This window comes from Tursiops truncatus, chromosome 19 (assembly GCF_011762595.2).
Source record: "Tursiops truncatus isolate mTurTru1 chromosome 19, mTurTru1.mat.Y, whole genome shotgun sequence".
Classification (NCBI taxonomy): Eukaryota; Metazoa; Chordata; class Mammalia; order Artiodactyla; family Delphinidae; genus Tursiops; species Tursiops truncatus.
The window spans coordinates 21093802-21111283 of record NC_047052.1 but is presented as its reverse complement, the minus strand read 5'-3'; the positions used below and the strand labels follow the sequence as shown (position 1 = coordinate 21111283).

At 38.6% G+C, this 17482-nt stretch overlaps 1 protein-coding gene across 7 annotated transcripts in view; it reads right to left on the bottom strand.

Annotated features, from left to right (window-relative positions):
* CDH11 (cadherin 11) overlaps positions 1–17482 on the bottom strand; it is a 140101-nt gene that overhangs the window by 11554 nt on the left and 111065 nt on the right. For all 7 annotated transcript variants that reach the window (XM_033845170.2, XM_033845166.2, XM_033845168.2 and 4 more), the window contains 4 exons: positions 14927–15180; positions 8516–8652; positions 7546–7679; positions 7200–7317 (listed from right to left, as the gene is read on the bottom strand). In XM_033845170.2, the coding sequence (XP_033701061.1) occupies positions 7200–7317; positions 7546–7679; positions 8516–8652; positions 14927–15180 (643 nt within the window). The remainder of the gene's footprint in view (positions 1–7199; positions 7318–7545; positions 7680–8515; positions 8653–14926; positions 15181–17482) is intronic.

Below are 17482 nucleotides of genomic sequence, written 5' to 3'. Positions count from 1 at the left end.
ATGAATTTCAGGCAGAAAAGAGAACATAATTATTTATACAGTGAAAATGGCAGGGCATTAAAAGCCATCTGCCATTTTGATCTGCCAACAGAGCATCTTCCATATTGAAGCAATTAAGGGGGGAAAAAGTTCCACAGAAATCTGTCTGGCTATCTTTGAATTATAAAAGTGAAAAACCAGAAGCATATTTAGATGATTTTTGGTGCTGCTCATCAAAAAAAGAACTGTCCTTAGTTTAGACCAAAAAGTGGGGGTTGTGGGGGAGGGGGAAGAGGAAAGAAAGAAAGATGTTTGCCAATTGGTCTAATCAGGGTCAATCTGTCTTGGCTATCTTTCCTTACACAGCCAAGCCTGCTTTCCATACAAACTCTATTTTGTTCTCTTTGTTTTTTTTATTTTTTAGCAGTTCAAACTTAACTCTGAATGTATCAGGTATCAGAGCTCATTTGATCTATAACTTGGCCCATATTAGATAATACACTTGCAAAATAAATACATTTGAAAGTCACCTCTTCCTGGATCCAAACCTTAGATGTCCAATATAACTTTGTGGAATAATAAATAATGAAAGGGTGGATGGATGGATGATGTGGTATTGGCTCCTACAGAACATTCCAACACCAAAAGATGGGTTGTCTTTTTCAGCCTGAAGCTTATCTCATAACATAATCATTTTTCCACAGTAATAACTAATCCCTGAAATGTCTGAAGCACATTACATGTCTTTCCATCTACTCTTTCACTTTAATTCCTGCGTTCAGTTAACCCATTTTTCTTAAGTTTTCTTAAGTTTTCTTAAGTGGGGTACTGCCCCCACAGAGCTCATATTCTAATGGGAGACAGACAGGGAAATGTATGCTTAGAACGCAGAGTGATAAGAAAAATACTAGAGGTTAGTGCAGTGTTCCTGGTGCACAGAGGACGTAGCATCCAAATGGGCTAGGGATGTCCAGCAAAGCTTCCCCTAAGAGACTTCATCTATGGTGAGACTTGAAAGAGGTGGTATAATAGGCAGTGGGGGTACATTTTCCAGAGAACAAAAGCATGGACATGTGAGAGCATGGCATATTTGGGAAACTAAAGGTGGTTTGAAGTTTCTGGAGCCTACGTTTTAAGGTAGCAAGAGAAAGGAGGTAATAGATGCAACGTTTATGGGAGGTAGGTCATCTCATTTCTTGCTCACTAGGCTATAAAGTTTCAGTTAAATCCACCAGAAATGGAGACCCATAGAATAATTTTAAGAAGAAAGACATTATCAGTAAGGGCTGAGTTAATGGGGGGCAAGACTAGAGTCAGACAGCCTGTTTGGAGGCCATCATGATAGCTACAGCTCCTCTGCAGGTAGGTCATGAAATAGTCACTATCAAAATTAGCTGTGCTTTCACAATATAACTAACTTTGCTGCATGTGCTTTTGGGAATTTCCTGACATCTGGGACTATCTGCTAAAGCCAATATTTAATCTTTAGCTCTTGCTCTTTTCTCTATATTTTATCATTGTTTAGAATAAGAGGTTTGGAACTTTAAAATATGAGGTTCAGTATCAGGATATGTCAATTTAATTTATTGAGTCATTAGGTCAAGGGTCAAAATCATACTATCTCTTTGTTAGAATCCAAAAATCGTGATTAAAAATTGAACATACATTTTTAAAAAAAAATGCTAATGGAAAGGAAACTTCCTAAAATACACACACACCCTAACACAAATCTTAATTTTAATCTTCTTAATTTTAATCTAACAACCAATATTATGCTTAATGATGAAACTCTAGAAGTAATATCCCCATTAAAGTAACAAGTAAAGCCATTATTATTGCTATTATTTAACATATAAAATGCAAATCTATGCAATTTGTAAAAAAAACCCAAATATTAAAAAAAGAATGAAGCAAATTATTATTATTTAATTTTTATGTAGCTGTCTCCCTAGAAAACCTAAGAAAATAAGCTTAGAAGTTATGTCACTTTAGAACAATGTCCAATAATAAATGAACTAACTAAAAGAGCTATAGTTTATACTAAAAATTGTCACTTAGAAAATATACATAATTTAAAAATCTACCTCATAATAGTATCTAAAATATAAAGTAGCTAGCCATAAACTTAGTAAGAAATGCATAGAACAAAAATGAAGAAAACTATAAAACATTCCTGATGGTAATAAAAAGAGAACTGAATCAGTGGAAAGTCAGATCATGCTTCTAGATAGGAAGAATATTTTAAAATTCTTAGTTGTTAAATTAATCCATAAATTTAAGGGAAACTCAATAAAATTCATGAAGATACTTATCAGGCACCTGAAAAATAATTCTAAATTATACCTGGAGGAGCAAAGAAACCAAAAGCTAAGAAAGAGTAATAAAATGAAAATAATGTAGACAAAACCCTTGTCAGATTTTAACACACATATTACACGCGTGCAACCGTTAAAGAAAAATATGATACTATCATGAGAATAAATAGAATAGGGAGAGTTGATAGTCCAAAAAAATAAAATCTAATAGTATGTAATGTAGGTGAAAATAAGGATGGCATTGCAAAGCAATTGGAAATGACCATTTCTTAAATGATATTTAGGAAATGGCCAACAAAGGGAGCCTGTGTATTTATTTCACATGGATAAATGATTGAAATGGGAAACATGATATATAAGAAGATAAGCTAGGTGAATATTGATATCACTTTTCCATGAGGAAAGTCTTGCTAAGAATAATTTTAAGCAGAAAAACTGATACAAAAAGTACAACATCTATACTTTAGAACATAGCATAATCAGGATTGAAAGGACATTGAAACATTGCAGAAATCTATGCAATAGGTATGATAAGTCACAAGTTAACAGCATTAAAAGATGAAGAGACTTTATAAATCAATTGCAAATTGATGAATATACAATTCAAAAACTGGGTAAAGGACATGAGTAGCCGATTTATAAAGCAAAAAAAAGAATCAGGGAATTCCCTGGTGGTCCAGTGGTTAGGGCTCTGGGCTTTGACTGCAAGGGGCACGGGTTCGATCCCTAGTAAGGGAACTAAAATCCCACATGCCACGTGGCCGAAAAAAAGAAAAAAAAAATTTTGTACTTCCCTGATGGCGCAGTGGTTAAGAATCTGCCTGCAAATGTGGGGGACATGGGTTCAATCCTTGGTCCTGGAAGATCCCACATGCCACGGAGCAACTAAGCCCATGTGCCACAGCTCCTGCGCCTGTGCTCCGGAGACCTCGAGCCACAACTACTGAGCCCGTGTGCTGCAACTACTGAAGCCCGTGGCCTAGAGCCCATGTTCTGCAACAAGAGAGGGCACCGCAGTGAGAAGCCCACGTGCTCCAATGAAGAGAAGCCCCTGTTCACTGCAACTAGAGAAAGCCCACGCACAGCAACGAAGACCCAACGCAGCCAAAAAATAAATAAATAAATAAATAAAAGCAAAAAATAAAAAGAGCTTCAATTAAAAAAAAAAGAATACTTATTTAAAAAATCCTAACTTTACTAGTAATGAAAGGAATTGAAAATTTTAAATGTGATATGTGATTATAATTCACTTATCGATTTGTGAATCATTTAAAAAGAATAATAGTATCTAGAGTTGGCTTGAATGTGAGGAAATGGGAGCTTACGTATTTTACTGATGCAATTATAAATTGGTATAATATTTCTGATAGGCAGTTTGTCAATTAAGTATCAAAAGCTTCTGATACAGTAATTCCACTCTAGGAATCTATCCTAAAAGAATAATTAGATATTTGGCAAAGGTGTGTGAAAACAACGTACTTACACAACAATAGTCAACTGATATCATATACCCTTGTAATGAAGTTAGGAGGATATTTAGGGGAAAAAAATGTTGACATAAGTATACTGATGCTGAAAAATGCATACCATGTATTATTATGCAGGGAAAAAAGCGGACATTATTTTATGGTTGCCTTTTTTAAAGATCAAAATATATGCCGGGCTTCCCTGGTGGCGCAGTGGTTGAGAGTCCGCTTGCCGATGCAGGGGACGCGGGTTCGTGCCCTGGTCCGGGAAGATCCCACATGCCGCGGAGCGGCTGGGCCCGTGAGCCATGGCCGCTGAGCCTGCGCGTCCGGAGCCTGTGCTCCGCAACGGGAGAGGCCACAACAGTGAGAGGCCCGCATACCGCAAAAAAAAAAAAAAAAAAAAAAAATATATATATATATATATATATATATGCGCCAAGAAAAAGTCTGGAAGGCTATAAAAATTAGCAGTGATTATTTCTGGATAGTATATTAAGTTATTTTATTATTTCTAATTTTATTTCTGCTTGTTTGTATTTTATAATTTTCCTACAAGGAATATGTATTAATTATGCAGTAGAAGAAACTTATAAAATTCTTTGCAAATATATTTTACAATTACTATGGCTGTGATTAAAATTAAACTTGAAGTACAGTTTGTCCTTTTCTATTCACACTTTCCCTGTAATACTAGTTTGATGAATTTATTTTAGATTTTTTCTCTTCTGAAGACTGTTGTTATTTGATTATGGGGTAAACAAAGATTTTTAAAGAAAATAATTAATTAGAAAAGACACAAGCTCTATATTCATAATATATAAAGTGTTACTACATGAGACAGAACCCTTTAAACACTCAAACATTTTAGTTCAATTCACTTATTGCTAGAGTGACCTTGGGCAAGTCTCTGAATCTTCTGATGTTTCATATTCTTTCCTCATCTAGGAAATGGGGATAAAAATATCCAACATGCCTACCCCCTAGGGCTGTTTACCCCTAGGGCTGTTTAGGAACTAAGTGGAACAATGGCCATTAGCAGGTTTTATAATCCAATGAAGAACTACATAAATGAGATGGGCTCTTCTCAGTATTTTTTTCTTTGCACTTTTCTTATTCATTACATGTTCCTTATTTTTTTTAAAGATGCCATAAGTCTAATATTTTCAAAATAAATGCATCTCAAAGCCTGGGTGGATCAGCTCTTCATTTCCCCAAACAGCACCACTCTTGATATTATTAGCCCCAGATGGACTCAAATGTTGAAGAGTTATCCAGTGTTCTACTTTCCTGCTGCCTGCTGAGTTGTCTGAAGCTCGGGCTGTAGAATGGAGTAAGATAAAAATGAAATAAAAGGCTTGTGTGTATTAAGATGGCGTTCCCTCTTATATTTTTAAAGAGGCGAAACGCTTATGCCGAGTTTAGGCAAACACAATCCTGATTATTTACATGGCATAATGGAAGTAAGCACTCAAGGAGAGAGAAATCTGATGCTTTTACTCAGCATGCTGTAAACCATTATCTCATGTTTTCTATGGAAAACAGTCTCAGCTGGGAAATTTGGTAACTCAGTAGGCTATTAATAGGATGTAGAATGTGATTACTCTTTTTGGATCACTTCAATATGTAATTACTTTTAGGATCTGGTAGAAGGAAACTCTATTAAATGATAATTATAGGACTGTATTTGCTTTAAAGTTCTGTAATAGCTCTAAACATGGGAGTTTTCATTAACTGTTTGCCATAGTTAATAAAGTCATTTTTCTTAAAAAGTAGCAATTCCCTGCAAAAGTGGTAGCTCCACAAAGGATTAGTTTCTTATAGGAAAGGGCAGGGGAAACAAATTGTGCAGTAGGTTGGCTTCTCCATGGTAATATAATCTCCTTGAAAATATAGATGGCATTCCGAAGTACTGTGACAAAGTGAAATATTTATAAGTCCCTAGAGAACAATAGGTCTTAGTATAATATTTTCAGAGGGTAAACAGCAACTAAATATTATTGCACACATAAAAAGAAGACAAGGCAGGTGATGGAGGCAAAGTTGGCAAAGAAAAGCCTAGAAACACCAGCTGTTTTAGGAGGTGTCCAGCGATAAACAGGGTTATTGCCAGGAATACATCCAGCAATTAGACCTCAAATGTAAATTGGGGATTATATGAACACATAGATATAAGGATCATAATGAAAAGCTCAAATCAGTCCAAGAAATAATAATAAAATATGCCAGGTCATATCCCCCCAAATCCAAGGAGCATGGGGCACAGTGGTTTAGGCTGCAACCTCTAGCCTCTGAATGTCCAGGTTTAAAATCTAGGTCTCGCTCTCACATGGCTGATTTACTTAATGGCCTGTCCCTCATTTTCCTCATCTTCAAAATGGGAATGATAATAATAATCCTCACCTATGATGCTGTTGAGAGAATTAAATAAAGTATGGGAAGGATCTTGGCACGGTGTTTAGAACATAGTTACTGGTATGTGAAATATAGATAATACTGATAATGGTGATGGGGAAAGTAATATTACTTATTAGATTAATTTAAGATCCTATAAACCTGATCTCAGTCATCAAGAAAGCAATATATCTATAACCTCGTACATAGCTAGCATGTGTCTAATGCAAACATGTGTTCAGAAGGATCACATTTTATTCCTATGTCAAATCATGGCATTTGTCTTCCTGTTCTAATAGACCTGCATTGTCACAGGCTTATAGGAACAGGTGCAGGCCAAAAGAGTCTTGCCAGGAGTCAAGAAATTTATTTTTTGATCTTGGCTCTGCTATACACTTTGTCAAGGGACTGCATCAGTTTGGGCCTATACTACAACAACAACAGAAAACAACTACTTCGAATAATTTCCAAGTCTAGAACCTCCTTGACTAATGAAATGAGAAGTAGAAATTGCATCAAATTTTGCATGTTTACAGTGGAGAACAATGCTTTACTCATGCCCTTCAGGCAGTAATTCCATAACTACCTTTAGGTATCAACCACATTGCATTAAAACTATGCTGGGAAGGGAAGGACAGCTGAAAGATTACATTACCTTACAAGGTTGAACTGATCTCTTTTAATGCTTTACTTAATATCAATATTCATAAAGCCATGCTTCCCCCTAAGGATGTATCAACCTCTTAAAAAAAGATAAATGAAGTTGTTTGCGTATTGACCCTGTAAGCCTCCCCACTTGGTTTTCGCACTGCTTCGTGAATATCAAAGCCAACAACAACAAAAAACGTAAAATAAAATTAGACTCACTTATTCCTATGCACCAAGAGAGCCCATATCTCAAAATGAAGGTGGCATTATTATTTTTTGTTTGTTCTTCAACAGAAAGGCATTATTAAGATTAGGGGAAATACTTGTGCTCTGCAATATAAAAGCCATTTATTTTCCATTTCTACTTCTCTGAATGCACAGGAACCTTGGTACGAACCTCTGTTGTCTCTGACTGTGAAATTTGGATTGTGAATGATTTCAGGGGGTAGACTGAAGATAAATCTTGGTCCATTGGCTGTGTCATCCTTGTCATCTGCACTAATTGTAACAATTGGCTGAAAGAGAAAGGTGGCCCATAAATAAATCATGCTGACATTGGCACATCATTCATTCAAAAATTCCTGGCTGGCTGAGAAGGCTGATTTTAATTAGAGAACATAGCTCCAGAGCTAAACCAGGGCTCTGAAGCCTTCTTGGGCAGTGGGAAGTATCTCCAGGTGATGCTCTCAAAACCAAACTCTGTTTCTAAATGCTTATTCATAGCCAAGGCAGAGCAGCGTTACCTGGTTAGAAAGTGGCTTGGTCTGGTCACTCTCACAGATGAAGCCTTCATAAGGGGCAGCAAACTTGGGAGCATTGTCGTTGACATCAAGGACCCTAATGGCCACAGGGACTTTGGCTTCCTGATGCCGGTTGTCTGAAAGGAGAGAATTGAGACAGTAAACATGTGCAAGGGAGGAATCCATGTTGGTCCAAGGTTACTCTTGGGAAAAAGTGAGCTCCAGCCACTCATTCAGGCCCTGCAGGGAAAGGCACTGTTGGCACAAAAATCACCTAAAATCCAAAGTATGCCAAATCCAATGTGAGGGGGATGTCCTAGAATAAAGGTCAACATTAGACCAGTAAGAAATAAACCACTTTTCCCTTTCTGTTGAGGTTTAATTCTAAATGCTTATAATGGAGACTGTCCCCCTCAGAGTGTAGTCCACAACAGCAGTTCTCAAAGTGGGATCCCCAGAGGAGCATCAAACAATTTGGGAATTTGTTGGAAGTGAAAATTCTCAAACCCAACCCAAGACCCGAGTTAGAGGCTCTGAGAGTGGGATCCAGAAATCTTTGTTACAACAAGCCTTTCATGATAATCCATTGCATGATCAAGTTTGCAAACCACCGGTCTATAGGTAAAAAAGAACCCACAGATCTTGGCTCTAAGGATTCTGCTGCTCTGGGTTTAAACAAAACTGAGGATAAAGTGGGGAATCTTTCAGCGGTGGTTAAGAGTTTCAAGCTGCTACAGACTATCAGCTCATGTGCCAAGTCTGTACCCAGTTCTGCCAAAGAAAATGAAAACATCTCTATTTGCTTTTATGTCTCCCTAGATAGACAACCAAAAATAAATTTTAAAGATTGAAAAATATGTTTAAGACTAAAAAAAAATTGTTCTATCTCAGCTGTTATTTTCCAGAATATATAGAAAGTCTCAAGGAATAATATTTGGTAAAGTAGAATCAAAACCCTTAGGATAATACTTACGGATTTCTGCTGCAAAAACTGATATGTTGAGCCAGGCAGTTTCTTCTCTATCCAAAGGTTTTGTAGTTTTAATAAAACCATCCTCTGGATTAATAGTGAAAAACCTGTCCAGGTCAGTGTGACGATCGATTGAATACCTAAGCAGAATGCAAATGAGGCAATTAGACCAAGACATTCCAAGCAGCTTAATATTTGAATATTTTCTCCATGCTATATTTAAAGCAACTTTTTCAATGAATTGCTTGAGCTAGGTTTTCTTTTTAATCAAATTTACTTTTCAAACTTCTTACATGAATCTTTTATAGAAATCACTTTGCAACATTGGAATTCTTTATTCAGGACAATGAATGAAAGAGCTGTTTAGCATATTTGATTGAGAAATGGAATAATATGTTGCATATCTGATTGAAAAATGGAATAGCATGCTGCATATTTTTTCATATTTACTACAATCACCCACCATCTGAATTTATGAACCTGCATTTGGGAAGTGGGTCTGCCTTGCTTCCAAACTACTCAGAAAGTCACAAGTGTACGGAATCCTTGCCAGATTTCTGCATATGAAATATTAAATAGTCTTAAGTTATCATCAAAGATCATTTACGGTACTGAGAAATCAGTTTTCTCCTTACTTAAGGGAAAATGGTAACTATATTTTGAGTAAATTTATTCAATGTATTTGGTTTTAGGGGTTCTCGGGTAGCTTGGTTCTGAATTCCATTGTGAAATATGCGAGGAGGGCTTGGCCATTCATTTGTAGAGCCTTCTCCCCACACTTCAATGACCCCAGACTGAGCCTAACAGCAGAGTCGGAAGGTTTCAGCTACTCCTGTCCACTAGAAAATTTGCTTTTTTCTAACAAAAGACAAACGAATTTCCAGAATATTATGGGGCGAGGTGAGGTAGAAGATGGGTCAAGAGGAGTGGTGTAGTAAGGTAAAATAACTTGCCCAGGATAAAGTTCTGGAGACCTGGCTTTAATAAGTGTTGACAGTTGTCCCATGGCATCCATGGGGGATTGGATCCAGGACACCTGAGGATACCAAAACCCCTGGATACTCAAGTCTCATATAAAATGGCGTAATATTTGCATATAACCTACACATATCCTCCTGTACACTTTATTTTTATCTCTATTTTTTTGCGGTACGCGGGCCTCTCACTGTTGTGGCCTCTCCTGTTGTGGAGCACAGGCTCCGGATGCGCAGGCTCAGCGGCCATGGCTCACGGGCCTAGCCGCTCTGCGGCATGTGGGATCCTCCCGGACCAGGGCACGAACCCGTGTTCCCTGCATCGGCAGGCGGACTCTCAACCACTGCGCCACCAGGGAAGCCCCCTCCTGTACACTTTAAATCATCTATAGATTACTAAAATAGTTAATGCAATGTAAATGCCATGTAAATAGTTGCTGGTGTGCCACAAATTCAAGTTTTGCTTTTTGGAACTTTCTGGACTTTTTTTCCCCAAATATTTTGGACATGTGGTTGGTTGAATCCATTGACATGGAACCCATCAATGCAGAATGCATGGATACAGAAGGCCAACTGTACATATGTCTGAAGGCATTCATTTAGGGCCATAAAACCAAAGAATATTAGAAAATATTAGCAAAGACCATGGATGTCACAGAGTTTAATCTCTTCAATTTACAAATGGTAGGATTTGCAAATGGTCTATTATCTCGCTTCTGGGGGAGCCAATATTAGAACCTGGATCTTCCAGTTCTAGATCATGTTCTTTCCAAGGGAGAGGAATTTAGTGCAGAGCAGCACTTCGCAATATAGAAAACATGAGCTCATCCATGATATCGATGCCTTCACAGCTCCCTATGAGAATGGAATGATGAGTCCCCTTCCCCAGTGAGGAAAGAGAAGATAAACTATCACACACCTCATAAATGTCAGTAGAGGCTCAGTGACTAAACGCTCAGCAGAGCTCTATGTGAAAATAAAGAGAAAATAATAGAATATTTTTTCCCTGCCACTAGGGAGTTTACTATCTAGTTGACATGACAAGACAGGCTCACAGGAAGAACGATAATTAACAAGTATTATTCTATAGAAGTGAAGCACATGGATTTTAGTTTTGTAAAGTCCTAGGTACAAGTTCATGCTTGGCTACATATATGCTGAGTGATACTGGAAAAGCCACTTAAGTTCTTTGAATTTCAGCTTACTTATCACTTAAACTAGAATATTAATAGTAACCTAACTCTTAGGTTATCTGTGAGAATTACATAAAATGATAGATGTTGAAGATGCATAACCTAGTGCCTCACACATAGTAAACAGAACAACAAATATAGCTGCTCTGATTTTTGTTGTTGTCGCTGCTATTACACACTGTGGATAGATCAAATGTCAGCCTACAGAGTATGACTTTCATACTATAGCCAGTGAAAAATCATGAAAGGCTTTTGATCAGAGGAACAAATAAACTAATTCAGACTATCAGGGTGATGAATAAGATAGGGTGGGCAAGGTGGTCTGAGCTAGTGAGAGTGGAGGAAGGAACAGAGGAAACTTAAGGAGGTGATGTATTGATAGTTTTTAAGGAGTGAGGTGATGAGAGAGTGAGGTATAGAAGCGACAGAGGGAATGGAAGACTATGTGATAAAGACAGAACCAGGAGGACTCAGTTGATATTTGGAGATCTGTGGGAGGCTGGGAGAGTCCTTGAGAGTTTCTAGCCTGAGTGTTGCAGAGAGGGAGACATTGGGAAATACAAAGTCAACTTACCAGGAAGGAGAGGTTGAATTTCCACTAGGGCTATGCTGCTACACCAGGAGAGCAAGATTCAAGTTTATCAGAGGTTTCACAGAGTCAGGGGTATAGTCGGTCTTTATTGTTTTAAGTATGTCACAAGAAGTATAGGCTCAAAAATATGTTTTTAGTGAATGAGCCGGTGAAGGAAAAAGGAAGTGGGTAAAAATGCAGAGCAGACAGCAGAACAAGTACAGAATTAGAATCAGGGAGAAAGATCAGCCTAGAGGCAGAAAATTTAGAGCATTAACTCAATTCAATTAGTAGCATGGATGGAAACTCTATAGATAAGTGGACACAGAGAGAGAAAGTCTGAAGTGAAAGGCTGAGTGTCAGGGAGCCCCCAGTGCCTAGACTGGGATCTCAGACTACTGAAGACACCAGGTATGTCTGAGGCATGAAGAGGTTACTACCAATGAAGCTAAGAGGAAAGAATATTTCAGGAAGGCAATGGTAAACGAAAAGGTCTCTGATGCTAGAGTCTGAGAAGAAAGCTGCAAACATTTTGAAGCAGCTAAGAGTTTGGCTGACGCTATAAGGCCCTCCTACCCATATGTTTAAGGACACAAATGTCCTTAAAGGTGACGATAAGCACTCAGGAAAGTAGGTAGTCTGGCTAGGAGACCCACTGAATAAAAACCTTTAAATGTTATTCTATGAATTGTTTGGCAGTTCTAAGAATGAGGACCTGAGTGGGTGAGGGGAGTTGGTTCAAGGGCCACAGTGAGCATCTTTGGATAATTATAGACATGAAAAATGGCTCCATGCACAGAATAGCTTCCAATGAAAATATGACCCAAATAACCAATCACAGATGTGGATCCTTGGAGATAACGAGGCGTCAAGGAAATGAGCAGCTGTTCCATGTGTTTTTATATCATCTCTCTTCTAAAAAGCTGCTAATGCACCTTGATATTCTAGGCTAAAGTTAACTCATTTAAAATTCACACCATGAACATTTTTGAGTAGTTTAAAGGTGTTACCAAGCTCCTCAGTCGTTACCTGATGTATCTTCTTGCACAGAGAGCACGGTACTCAAACCTTCCTGGGAAATCTTTCCGTCAGTGGCTGCCCAGAGAGAGTAAACAGCTCATAGTGGACTCAAGGCAGCTCTGGACTAAAATCCAGTCTCCAATACTGACAGTTCATGTGACTTTGGGTAATTCACATCATCTCTTTGAGCCTCAGTGTTTCCATCTATTGGACCCTAACATGATCACAGCCTCAAGGGTGTCTGAGGATTAACTTAAATAACTTAGTGCAGGGTTGTCTGGGGCCAAGAAGATGCTCAGTAAAGGGTAATTTCCTTCCTTTCTCACCAAAGGGGCAATGTTCAAAGACTTAAAGGCAACTGAACAGCATTTACATTTGGGACTTCCTTCTGCTCTGTCAGCATTTTCTTTGGTATAAATAGAAAAACTCCATTGTCCATGGCAATTTTTTTCATACTCAGATCTATTTACTTTTCTTCCCAGCTTTATTGAAATATGATTGACAATAAAAAAGTCTGTATTTAATGTGTACAACATGATGTTTTAATATAAGTATACCTTGTGTAATGATTACCGTAATCAAGCTAATTAACATAGCCACTGCCTCACACAGCAACCATTTCCTCTCTGTGTGTGTGTGTGTGTGTGTGTGTGGTGAGAACACTTAAGATCTACCCTCTTTGCAAATTTCAAGTCTACAGTACATTATTATTAACTATAGTTACCATGCTGACCAATATCTCCTCATTTTCCCCACTCCCTAGCCCCTGGCAACCAGTGTTCTACTCTCTGTTTCTATAAATCAGACTTTTTTAGATTCCACATATGAGTGATATGCTATATTTGTCTTTCTGAGTCTGGCTTATTTCATTTAGCACAGTATCCTCCAAATTCACATATGTTATCACCAATGGCAGGATTTTCTTTTTTCAGGCTAAATAATAGTCTGTTTTATATATATAATATACACATATATATGTGTGTGTGTGTGTGTATATATATATATATATATATATATCTCACTATTTCTTAATCCATTCATCTGTCGACGAACATTTAGATCGTTTCCGTATCTTGGCTATTGTGAATAATGCTGCATTGAACACGAGAGTGCAGATACGTGTTCAAGATGCAGCCATTATGGAAAGCAGTATAGAGATTCCTCAAAATGTAGATGGAGGCTGGATTTGTTCTGTGGGCTGTAGCTTATTAACCCCTGACCTAGACAGACACATCCCTGGCCCTCTTTGACTGTGCCAGGGACAACACAGTGTAAGCTGTCATTGTGATGTATGGTGAGAGCTGTGAGGTGGAAGCCGCATTTGATCCATCTTAGGGTGCCCTGAAAGAATTCCTAGAGGAGGTGACACCTAAGTGGAGGTGGGAAAAATGAGTACCATGTAGCAAGTTGGAAAGGATGACAGTGAGATCTCCAACCAGAAGGAAGAACACACAAAGGTCAGGAATTAAAAGGGGACAGGAAGTAGCCCAGTCTAGCTGCAACTGAGAGTCTGATGAGAAGGGAGAGTAAGACAAAAAGCAGGAGACCAGCAGGACACAGCAGGAACTGGGGGGGGAGGGGCTCGAAGAAGAGCCTTAAGCCAAGTAAGAGAATTGAGACTATTTTGGAGTAGGGGACAATGGGAAACAATTTGATCAGTGATTATTTTTGTCATTGTTGCTGTTTAACTGAAGTGTGATGTGATGTTTGGATGTGCATTTTAAAACAATCAGTCTGGCTACAGGATGATGGAAAGGTAGGTGGGAGATCGGGGGCAGGGGGACCATGAGGAGGCCGAGGAAGGAATCTAGGCAAGAAGGGAATTAGGGGAGTGGCCATGGAAAAATAAACACCTGCTAGAATCCAGTCCAGGGCAGGTTTCAGCCAACTTTACATTTCTGCCCTATATGGACATGCCTTGAACCTGTGACTCAAGACTCCTTCTCAGCCTCTTTCTCATCACCCTCTCATCTTCATCGTCAATCTCATTGGTCATTAGCTCAGGTTGGGGAGCAGGGGAGGCAGGGTTCTGAATGGCTTTTCTAGCTTTCTTGTCTAAGTCACAAAAGTATATTTGTGGTAATAAAAGCATCCTAAATTTGAGGGGCACTTTGTTATCTCTTCAAAGTGCTCAGCAGATAGATAGACAGGGCTTGCCTTCTGAGCCTCCTGTTCACTGTCTGTGTCTCTTTGGTTAAGTCACTTTGCCCTGCAGAGCCCCAATTTCCTCTTAATTTAAGAGATAATAATTCCTAGAAAATAACGTTGAGGGGATAAATTGGATTATATATCTGATACCCCTAGTGCAGTAACTGGAGCATAGGAAGGTGTTCAATAAATTAGAATTACTGTTATTATTTCACAATCATTATTTATACTTCACCACAGTTCTCTGAGACAGGCAAAGCTTAGGGTTACATCACCTAGTATACATTGGGAAATCTGCTCCAGAAATCCTGGAGCTTGAACAAGTCTATCCAAAGAGTTGGTGCAGAGGTGGAGTAGAACTCATGTCTTCTAAGTCTTCATCTTGTTTACACTGAATGATATCTTGGACCTTTTCTGAGACGGAAGGACCTGGTTCCTATAGGGATTTCCTAAAATCTCTTGCCTCTGGAATTGCCCATCCAGGCTTTAAAAATAAATTTCTCTGTACCTTATCGGGCTATTGGCAGCATCAGGGTCTTTGGCATGCACTCTCCCCACCACAGTGCCAGCAGCTGCATTTTCTTGGACTTCATGGATATAACTCGGGGCCAAGAACATGGGGGGCTCATCAGCATCTTCCACTGCAATCTTGACCGTCACGGTGTCTTTGAAAGGCCCGTTGCTGATGAATTTTGGGTCGATGTGCACGTTGGCTGCCTCTACCTTCAAGCTGTATGCTCTTTTGGTTTCAAAATCTACAGGCTGGCAAGAAAGAAGAGAAGATTGACAACCAATTCCTTGAAAGAATAATGGAAAAGAAAAACCTGATTGTTTTATAGGGTACCATGAATAGTTGTTCAAAGAGAGAAAATCAGTGTTTATTCAATATCCAGTTACCTGAGCCATTTGGTTAGAAAATCAGACAAATCAATTGCTGAAACTTGGAATGTGCTTAATGGGTAATTCTAGGAGCATGACAGACACAGAAGGACCACATCATCAAAAGTGAACCACATTCTATGAACACACTAAGGCTGCCCAATTCAGTCACTAAAATCATTTAAGGAAAGGAATTAAGACATTACAAAAATAAATGTTATAGCCCATTCTGAAAAGTACTAAGAATCTTGGTAATAAAAATAGTCAATGAATTTCAGGCAAAGAAAAAGCAATGTCTTGTTAGATGACTGCTCCCCTCCACACATACACACTTCTGGCTTAATCATATTGATAGTCTCATTTTTAAAGTTTTTGACCATGTAGCATTTCTCAAAGTCTGGGACCCTTACCAGCAGTGACCCATACACTGACTTAAGGTGGTTTATGGGTAATTTTGCGTGGGTGGGTTTTTTGAATGACATTATCCTAATTACTGATCCTATTATTTCTTTTCCAATTCTTCCATTCCCAAACACGTCAAGGATATCTCAGTATACTGCTAACTTTTAACATTCCTGTTACGCTTCCTGATCTCCCTTTCAGGAGACTATGATATAACTCTCTAGCTAGAATGTAATGACATCGTTTTGTTTTGACTGCATTCATTTTTAGGTTACCTCCTACTTATGGCAAGTGATATAGTACAGTGTGAATACTTCCCCGTTAAAAGAATACATATATGTAAAAAAAGTCCATTTAAAGAAAAACTATTATAAACAATATAGATTTTACACAGACGTGAAAAAATATTAAGAAGCAGCATTTGAATGGCTGTCATTATTAAGAAATTGATGGTAAGCACTCCCTAAATCTGAAGGAGACAAGGTTCTGTGAATCAATCAGTAAAGGGTGAAAAGTAAAATTACAGAAGAGAAACAAGCCTTCCTGCCTAGGAAACAGAACTTTCTAATTAGCACTCTGGATGATACTGAACTCCCAAATGTTTGGAAAGAGTTGGGTCTTTTAAGGCTAGCATCTGCCTGCCATGTTGTCATCATCTGCCTGGTATTATTTTGAATGGGCATATAATCATAGGGCTTAGTCCTAACCTAATTCTCCAGCACTCTAAACTGAGGATTATTCCAGTTTCAGGAAGGTTAAACGCATTCAACACCCTTGACACTTTTTCCATCATTTTTCCACCCCCACCTCCCCAGAGTCAGAGAACACTCCCTTTTCCTGAAGCAAAATGTGTCACCAGCTGCTCCGTCATTCCGAACTCAGCAGCATCTTTGTCCTTCACTGGGTTACTGAGCAGCAGAAAGAAATGATATTTATAGGCTGAAGGTATGAGACTGCTGCAATTCCTCAAAAATCTCTGCGATTATTAGACAGAATTAAAACATGAATATGATATTCTGAGACCAGGTAAGAAGAAATTTTCTGATCTCAGATAGCCTGTTGATTCTCCTAGAACAGAAAGTTTTGAACTTGGTTTAGACAGATACCTAAGGACCCAGAGCATTGTTTCCACTGGAAAGCCTTGTTGTTGTTGAAGCCAGTATAGTCATGCTGCAGTTTGACTGATACTTTTTGAATCTCAAGTGAAGGTCCCCAGATCTTTGCAAGTGTTTGCCTGTTTCCTAGTTTGGTGAGATTTTACTGTCTTCTGGTGCTCATCCCAGGCTTGTGAAGTCCTCCCCATCTCCCCCAGACAGATTTGTGTGGCCCCTTAGTTGCCCATCTGCAGTCCCTCATCCCCCACCCCAGCTAGGTGAGGAGCATCCCAAAGGACTCTACTGAGTCTTGTTGATCTTTGCCTCCCCAATGCCCAGTAATGACCATACCAAGTGATCACATGTACCAATCATTGCGACTGAATGGGAAGCAGAGTTGATGGATGGACAACATTTAAGCATTTGCCTACAGTTTATTCCCTGCCTCCTTCCAAAAGGGATTTAAGGTAGTTTCCCATGTGAACCTTTATATCCATGTTATGAGTAGTTGAAATAAAGCTAAATGAGGCAACATACTACATAAGCCATAAAAATCTCAATACCCCTGAGTTTACTAATCCTACCTCTAAAAATTCTCCCTGGGGGATTAATTCAACAGAAAGCCCAAACAAACAATATTCAAAAATGCATGATGTGGGCTTCCCTGGTGGCACAGTGGTTGAGAGTCC